Below are 9,883 nucleotides of genomic sequence, written 5' to 3'. Positions count from 1 at the left end.
AAGAAATGTTCAACAACTAATATTTTATGACATTTTGAGACCAAGTTTATGCTCAGGCTGTATTAACTATTTGTGAAGTGTTAAACACTTTTATACGTCTGGATTAATAATAATGAATCATCCGTTAAAAATCTTGAGTTCTCTAATCCTTTTTAGAATTAAAGTTCGTACATTTTGTATCCAAGGTAATAACCCCTTTAGACAAGTTAGACTTAAGACTATAAATTTTGCATTTTTAGTAAATGGCCCTTATGATTTTGATGCTTCCGATGATGATTTGCTTATCTTGCGTCCAACAAATTTAGTCGAAGACGCATTTAAACAAGTTATTTGAGATATAGAATGGTAGGCACTGAAACCGAAATCTTACATTTATTCACACAATAGCAGCTGCAAATCATTGAACATAGTACTGTGGGGATGTTGTCTGGTTTTAATTTTAAAAATTCAAATCTGATAATTGAAAATGAAAAAAAAAAAAACTATTGAGTTGACCTATATAGGTTTTGAAAATCAGCTTATTTATTCTTTTGACAACGAAATTTGATACCTGTATTGAAACTCTATAAACGTTTGTAAGGGATAAAGTTTTAACTCATCATAGATACCAGGATTACATTGTGTACGCCAGACGCACTTTTCGTCTACAAAAGACCAATCAGTGACGCTCGAATCAAAACAGTTTAAAAGACAAAGTGAAGTACGAAGATAAAGAATTATATATATGCATACTTCTTGGACAAAATAGCTATCAATTTATTCGAGATGGATGAACAAATAATCTAAAGATTGTGTTCTGTATGATGGAATTCTCCTTTATTATTACTCTTGTAAAGCTTATACAAACTATTAATGGGAATCTGCCAGTCACTCGATCTAACTAAAAATCATTTGTCAAACCCATATGGAATAAGGTATTTACATGTTTAGATGACCTTATAATTCAATTTATTAAAAGAAACATTTAAATAAACCGCCAACTTAAACTATTTTTGTAAATATAGTGAACTGTTTAACATAAAGTCATGTGATCAGTTATACATTTACTTTCCTGGTTGCCGTACAATGAAATATCTGTATTTATAAGGTAAGATAAATGAATCCCAAATTATTTGTATAAATTCTATATACTTAATCAATCCGTCTTCCATCTTATAATAAGATACATAAGTTAAGTAACTATACATTAACGATACGACAGTGACAAAGAGGGAACAACTCTGACTTCTTTAATTGCTAACAGATCGCAAAGTAAAATTGATTTTTCCATAGGCGAATAGTTTTTTTTTGAGATATAGCCTATAGAAACGTAATTTTAGAACGAAACCTTGGTAGAATTAAAAACCAACTGTTCAGAGATTAATTGAAGGTCTTTCCACATCAATGTTCTAAATTATTGATGAGAAGCTACATCCAGTTTACTCAAAATTACTATTGCGTCCAAGCTTTGGTTTATTCATACTGATTCAATTAATATATGGTTTCTATATACTTTTGCCTGAAATAAGGGAGATAATTGCCAACTTCCGGCTTAGAAAATGTCACTTCCGGTCTCATATATTAGCTTTATTTAGAATGATTCAATAAATAAATGGTTTCTATATACTTTTGCCTGAAATAAGGGATATAATTGCCAACTTCCGGCTTAGAAAATGTCACTTCCGGTCTCATATGATAGCTTTATTCACACTGATTTCAAAAATATGTAGTTTGTATATACTTATGCCTGTGATAAGGAAGATAATATGCTACTTCCTGTTTATAAAATGTCACTTCCGGTCTCAAAAGATAGGTTAACCTATGATCATTCAAAAAATATATGGTTTCTAGGTACTTTTCCATGAAATAAGTGCAAAAAATACTACTTCCGGTTCACTCAAGATCACTTCCGGTTGACATTTTTCAAGGTCATATGTCAACCAACAGTTTGCAAAAGACCCTATGGCTTTATCATGTAGCAAGTTGGAGTAATAATCAATTAACCTTAAATTGAATCATTTCAGGGACAATAACTCCTATAAGATGTCATTGGATTGTTTCAGACCGAATGTATCATATCTTAATCATAATTAGGCAAACATTTTGCACTTGTTCTTTAATTTGTATCTTTAAAAGTGACAGAGGAGATCAAATAACAAGGAAAAGTCAAAATTTAGAATATGACCTTGACCTTTGACCTTGGCCTCAATTTCATTTAAATGAACCAAGGAACTCAAATCAATATACCTTAGGTCTCTATCACTTACCATTCATGCTATACATTTATATATCCCTTATGTCAAATACAGAAGGGGAAATAACTCTCATATGGAGTTTACGTATTGCTTCGGTCAAAATTGGACAAAACATCCTAAGGATATAACGAGCAATTTGGTAAAATAAATTTGTCGCTTTCTTTTACGGTTACGGAGGAGATGCAGTCACAAGGAAAACAGTGTTCGGGGAGATAACTCCTACAAAGAAAATTGTTCGGCTTAAAATGGGTGAAAATAAAAAGCGCATAAACTGTATGATACTATATAAGAAATATCTTAGCGACATATTGCGAAACAAAAATGTTACGCGAGAATAAAATTTGGCGGAAGAAAATAATAATAATTAAAAACCAATTGTTCAGAGAACAATTGAAGGTCTTTCCACCAAAAAAACATGTATTTTGATATGAAAGAAGTAAAATTAGGTTTAAAATGTCATTTCAAACGTCAAAATGATAGCTTATTGTACGCTGATTCCGAAAATATATGGTTTCTATGCAATATGTTTTTAAATAAGAGAGATAATTTCTTACTTCCGGTTTGAAAAATGTTACTTCCGATACTATTTGAATATTTACTTGACACTGATTCCAAAAATATCTGGTTCTATATACTTTTATATCAATAAAGTACAAAAAATAGCTACTTCCGGTTTACACAAGGTCACTTCCGGTTGTTTTTCTTTCAAGGTTAAATGGTTTGAAACCTCTTGCAAAAAGTTTCATGGCTTTATCATGTATACATATGAGGTTAAAGTAAAGGTCAAAATCTAGAACGTCAAATTAAGCTATGACCTTGAGATCAATTTCAAGGTCATAAACCAATGACCTGAAATCAAATGACTATAGGTCTTAATTATATTTGGTTAATGAGTTATATCACCACACGTGTATTTTTAAATACAAGAGGGGAGAAAACTCTTTTTTATGTCCAACGTACCCTTGCAATCAAAATTTACGTGTTACGACATGTCGCAACTAACAGTTTAGTAAAACTAATTTGTCGATATATTATACGGTTTTTGGAAAAAAGTGAAAATAAGCCAAAATCAAAATTAAGAATATGACCTTGACCTTTGACCTTTACCTAATTTTCATTTTTTTTTTTACCAAGGACCTCAAATCAAAAGATCCTAGGTCTCTATCACTTATGGTTTACAAGATAGAAATGCATATCACTTATATCAAATACAAAAGGGGAAATAATTCTCATATGGAGTGTTCATATCGCTTCGGTCAAAATAGGACAAATCATGCGAAGGATATAACGAGCAATTTTATAAAAAAAATTTGTCGCTTTTTTTACGGTTACGGAGGAGATGTAGTCACAAGGAAGACAGTGTTCGGGGAGATAACTCTTACAAAGAAAATTGTTCGGCTTAGTATGGGTGAAAATAAAAAGCGCATAAACTGTATGATACTATATAAGAAATATCTTAGCGACATATTGCGAAACAAAAATTTTACGCGAGAACAAAATTTGGAGGAAGAAAATAATAATAATCAGAACAAATACAATAGGTCTTTCCACAGAAAAGTGGAAAGACCTAATAATCAGAACAAAAACAATAGGTCTTTCCACAGAAAAGTGGAAAGACCTAATTGAAGAAACAATTATATGGACAGTTTTTAGTTAAAAAATATAGGTTCCCCTGGTTTTTCTTTACGCAATTTGTTCTTATCTCCCTTGCCTATCAAATATGCACTTAGAAATACGTGTCTCGTCACAGCTACGTAGCAAAGATTGCTTAGTTTCTTTAGCGGAAAATATATTATTTGCCTTTGGCAAAATACAGGGTGCAATGAGTGCTCAGTAATAAAAAATATCAGCTGCACACAACGACCAATCAGGATTAGCCATACTCTAAATTCTGAAAACCATGTTAATCTTCATAAAATGACGGCGCACATGTTACTCAATTGTTTATGTAACATACAAGGTCAGCCATTCTACACGGACTAGCTCTTTGATTCCGCAGTGTGGCAACTTATCCTTTTTGTTTGGGTTAGAAGCTGAGACATCCAGTACAGTATCTCACCCGTTTCATACATTTTGAATATGATAAAATACAAACCTTTCAAATATTTTTGGACTAGAAGATAGATTAATAGACTATATTATGCTATATCATGGACAATTCAAATTGGCTTGACAAACATCTGATGCATTTACGACTGTGGTTTTAATCCCATCTTTTAGAAATATAAACAATATATTGTCTAACAATTTAATATTTTTGTTCGACAAAAATTTTAAAAAAAATTACCTAGTGTACAATCCAAAATCATAATTCCAATAAAAACAAAGAATAGCATAGCCGCAAAGAAAAACGACAAAAAGACAAACACCAATAACAAAATATAACACAGAACAAAGATTGAATGAAATATTTGCCATTGGACTCCAATCAAATAATAGCCAAAAAATCTAATTAATTTTTGTTGTTTTTCAACTTTTGAATTCTAATTACTTCTTGGAATTATTTTTGTCACCAGATGCTAAGACGTAAATAGCAAAAACTGTGATCACAAATTAACAAAAGGACTCAAATAAGAAGTTCAAAAACTTTCAAATTTTCCTTAGAAAGTAAGAAAAAATCATTTGCGAAAGCTATATAAAACGGATGCCAGCAGGTCGATGAACATACTTAAGATGAAAAGAAAAAAAAACAAGCTGTACACAGTAGTATATTGTATGTTCTTCATATGCTTCTGACCCAAAGCCATGAATGAATGCATGACAGAAAATTATTTAAGCTAGTTCCCAAAATGAAATGTGACTTATCTAAACATTCAAATTAAATCTATTTTCATTTCTTATCTCATCCAAATATCAAATTTGTTTGTGAAAAATTTTGGTTTTTTCGTGATCGTTTTGAGTAGTTTCAGTCTCCTGTTGCTTTTTGGATTTCAATTTTTTTACTTTCCCATTATTATCAATAATTCTACATACTTTCCATTTTTCAAACAAAAAGTATAAACTATCGCAATTTCCACAAACAGACTTGTTAAGTTATATATTCTATACAATGAGATTGTTATTTTTCTGAAAGTTATTGACTTACATATAGTTTCAAAATCCCAGGAATTGCGTTTTAAATCCAAGTGCAATATTATCTGATATGTATTGATTTTAAGACAACAAAAACTCTAAAATTCAGAATTATTGTGAAAATGCTGGAATTTGAATATGGGTATTTGCATAGAATTGCATTATTCACATTTCGGACTGAAAAGATTTTGGCTCCCAGGAATGATTTAGCCAGATTCTGATATATTACGAAAGTAGCAGTTTCTTTTAACTTTTTGCTTAAAGAAAAAAAATATCACTTGAATGTCAGAACTGTTACACATGGGAGTGAAAGAAACTATGTCTCCCCAATATACTAAATGGCCCTTTTCAAAGTTTCGGACGCTATTTTTTCAGAATTTGACATAGACAATTCCTGGAAAAACTTATACCCTCAGCAAAAAAAGAGAGAGAAGTGACAAAAGAGCAATCTAAAATCATTAATCCAGCAATGTTAACAAAACTTAACATCTTTATTTACTAAAATTGTATATGAAATAACGATAAAACAATTTGTTTAGTGATAACTTTTGTTTACTATTTGCATGCATCCTGCAGCTGATGTTCAATAACAATTATACAAGTAAGAAATTGAAATAAGACAAGCTTCAATCCAAAATGACAAATTTTGTCTCTTTTACGGACCGTTCATTTAACTATCTCGAAATAAGTTATATCACAGGTCCTTCTTTCAAAATCTACAGTCTGACGCATTGGCTACATAACAAAATAAAACTACGCAAAAAATAATACATCAGCTGTGGAATTTGAATAAGAAAAAGAGTTACAATATAAAGAATAAAGCGATGATTTCTTATGACTGCCTCTCACTAAAATATTTTATTTTCAGGGTAAACGATCTCTATCTTATTATGGCGACTTCATCTTTAAATTGCGGTGTTTGTGATCTCCGTCATATTTCCAAACTTTCTGTGGTCTGGTGTACTGAATGTGATGAAGGACTTTGCGAAGGTTGTCAGGAACACCACAGTTTATCTAAAGGAACTCGAAATCATACCGTCATACCAATTAACGAATATCATAAATTACCTAGTGATGTAGTAAAGATTAGTCAGTTCTGCGACAAGCACGATGAAAAATTCAGTATTTACTGCAAGATGCATGAATGTCCTTGTTGTAGGAACTGCATCGTAGAAAGTCACAACAAATGCCAGCAATTTTCGAAATTAGAAGACGTCATTAATAACGTCAAATCGTCAAATGCATTCTATGAGATTGAGCAGACATTAGAGGAAGTCGCTGAAAATATTGAAAAAATCCGACAGGACCGACAAAACAATCTGAAAACTTTACCTGAGACTCGGAAGCAGATTGAGAAGGAAATCCAAAAGACCAAATCAGCAATCAATGATCATATCGACAAAATACAAGCAGATATAATAAAGGAGCTATATGCATCGGAAGACAAGGAGAGTAAAAAAATCCGTCAACTGTTAAATTCTTTAGAGGATAAACAACAAGAGATTTCGTTATTGCAGAGGAGTATTTCAGATATCAAACAGCATGCGTCGGATCTTCAGACTTTTGTGTCAATGAAACGAATTGAAAAGGAGGTATCTGGCAAAAATGAATACCTTAATTCAATATCCAGTAACGAGAATTTGAAGCAGATTGTTCTGTCATTTAATATCAACACTGCAATTCAAAATCTCATATCCGGTATCCCAAATTTTGGAAAGATCATGGTTGAAAGTAAACTGTCCGACATTGAGCTTAGCACGAACAAACAAAAGCAAGCTCAAATGATGGTAACAGAATTACTATCAAGATCGTTTGAAAATATCAGTCTAAAGTTACAACAGACCATAAACACAATCATACACGAAAACACTACTGGTACATATCTGCTACCAGATGGACGGATGGTATTATCCAACAATGCTCTATTCGGTGATACTGTAATCATGCTGAACGCAAATGGATCACTGGATTTTCGTGTGAAAATGTCGAGAAGAGCGTTTGATGTAACACACATTACAAAAAACAATACTTTGGCTGTATCATGTGGTGATTCTGGTTACAAGTGTATTTGCATTATTGACATGCAAAACCAAAAAGTCGAGAAAACTATTTCTGTAAATGGGTATAATTATGGAATAACATATAATGGATCCAATTTAGTTTATTCTGGGTCTTATCAAGGAATTCGAATGATCAATCCAAATGACGAGAGAGTAAGCGATATAGTCGGAGGGGAAATGCCACCTTACTGCTATGTAACAACATTTGGCGACAAACTTTATCATACAAATCCGGAGGAGAACACCGTTACATGTTATGATCTACATGGTGAAATACAATGGAGATTTCAAAATGAAAGCGTTTTGCAGACACCAAGAGGTATCTCTGTCGATAATGATGGTAATATCTACGTTGTAGGAGATTACTCAAACAATCTTATAATGATCTCTCCCGATGGAAAACGACACCGACAACTGTTATCTCGAAAGGAAGGTCTCTCTCAACCATGGTCGATTCATTTTAGTAAGATCAGAAATACGTTGATTGTTGCGAATAAAACAGAAAAAGTATTTTTATACTCTGTTAACTGACATATTTTTTTTAGTTATGATCTAGTAACATGACATGCAATTTAAAGTATAATGCAAGTATTCAACTTGCAACAAATGTCTTGATGCTAGATTGCTTGTAAGGATGGAATGTGAGTTAAGCAGGTGGTCCTATAGTCGTTATTCAATATGCAACCGGTTGCTTGCAAGGCTAGATATTAACCTTTTCTTAGTCAAATGTACTAAAAATATGATGATTTACTTTCCGTTTTGAATTTTCCTCGGAGTTCAGTATTTTTGTGATTTTACTTTTAAACAGAATCATAAATAATATTCATATTCAAAACGGAAAATATGAATCAGTTTTCTACTAGCAGCTATAGTTTATCAATATATTGAAACAAAAAATGAAATTATAGTGTTATTAACTTGCCGTTTCTTAATCTGTCTGGACGTAAATTCGTGGTTCTACTGGCATTGAGACCCGAAGGGCATAAGAAAGATTTTGACTTGGTCTTCCTGACTTTTTTCTCTGCATAAAAGTCCACAATGATGAAAACTTGAACATTATATATTTGCTAATGAGACAAAAGGCAAGGATGAAATTGACAACAAGCCCTTAACAATGAAGGAAACCCATACCTTTTAGTAAGCTATAATAAATGGCCCCGGATAACAAAATTCAAAACAATTCAAAATTGCATTCAACGGCCTGATATAAACTAATGAAATTAAACCAAAAATGTTATGACGGACAGCTACCTACGACAACCAATTGACTACAGTGGCATATTGTCATTCAAATGATAAAGGTTTTTTAAAAAGGGTCTTGATTCTATGATACTTTGCAATACTTTGTTATACTGTATCAAACAACGGAAGGAGGCAATTGTTCAATTTCGGTATAACAGACATTAGGATACTTTGGCACATATAAAGCAGTACTAAGTTATACCGTATGAGGTAATAGAAGGAGATAATTACTGAATCTGCTGATAAAAAGATAAAACACAGTCATGTATTCGTACGCCTGTTGTACTTCCGATCAGATTTTCTACTGCTGGAATATCTGCCTTGGGTCACTATTAGATGAACTATGGCCAAATTATTGCCTAATTTAAACACAGGGAAAACTGTTCACTGCCGCAAACTGAAAATATTTCCTGGCTTTTGTATACTTCTAACCAATTTTACTTTTCAATAATACAATATCAAAAGTAAGTCTTCGTTACGTTATTGCATTGTTACGTCACGAACATTACAATATTAATTGATTGATTGCTTTTAGTCCAGTGGCAAAGGTTTAATGCATATTCAAGATGAGAAGAAATAAACAATAATACAGTAGGTAGGTCCTGCAATATACCTATATATTGCTTAGGTAATGGCAAATATTTGATGCATGTTCAGGACGAAAACAAATAAACAATTGATACAATAGGTTGGCCCTGCAATAGGGCTGATCGGGATGAAAGGCGTGTAATTTGGAATGCCCCTTGAAAACAATATAAGGGTATATTGTATAAGGAAAGAAATTTATCCTTGCAACAGGACACCTCAACAAGATGTTGCCAGGTTTGTAGCTTGCAGAGGGCGTGACATTCTCTCTACACGTAGCATTGGATCAAAAGTCCCCATTCTGTACGAACGTTACTGTGAATTTTTTACATCTCGCACAGCCAAACGGACGCCCCACTTTGTCATGTGTTTTATTGCCGGTCAGGAAAATACCATATTTCTATACCCCAGTCAACCTTTCGGATTAAAAGAGCAAAAAGATACGATATAATACCATACTGAGAGCAAATTTGAATTTGAAGTTGAATTCCAAAAAAGAAAAGAAAAGAACCATTTTAGTCTTATCTTAAACTGAATTTTAAGCGAATCAAAATTAATTCCAAAAGTATATGATATTATCATTTAAGAACAATTAAACAATGCTTCACAGAGCTACCGTCTTACGACAAAATAAACTGATTGCTGGGGATTTTTTTTTTATCATGCAGATTCACATGTGAGTTAACATGT

General features: G+C 32.3%; 1 protein-coding gene across 1 annotated transcript; it reads left to right on the top strand.

The window, feature by feature from the left end:
- Positions 1 to 1,047: 1,047 nt before the first annotated feature.
- On the top strand, positions 1,048 to 8,059 carry LOC127705676 (uncharacterized). Its single transcript, XM_052210020.1, has 2 exons — positions 1,048 to 1,087; positions 6,175 to 8,059. The coding sequence occupies exon 2, from the start codon at positions 6,197 to 6,199 to the stop codon at positions 7,895 to 7,897; it is 1,701 nt and encodes a 566-aa protein (XP_052065980.1). The 5' UTR covers positions 1,048 to 1,087; positions 6,175 to 6,196; the 3' UTR covers positions 7,898 to 8,059.
- Positions 8,060 to 9,883: the final 1,824 nt, after the last annotated feature.

This window comes from Mytilus californianus, unplaced genomic scaffold (genome assembly GCF_021869535.1).
Source record: "Mytilus californianus isolate M0D057914Y unplaced genomic scaffold, xbMytCali1.0.p SCAF_6, whole genome shotgun sequence".
NCBI lineage: Eukaryota > Metazoa > Mollusca > Bivalvia > Mytilida > Mytilidae > Mytilus > Mytilus californianus.
The sequence above is the reverse complement of the archived record's forward strand: the minus strand, read 5'-3'. Positions and strand labels throughout refer to the sequence as shown.

Bases quoted from the DNA above. Each gene is read 5' to 3' on its own strand.
- LOC127705676 (XM_052210020.1), top strand. From the start codon at position 6,197: ATGGCGACTTCATCTTTAAATTGCGGTGTTTGTGATCTCCGTCATATT.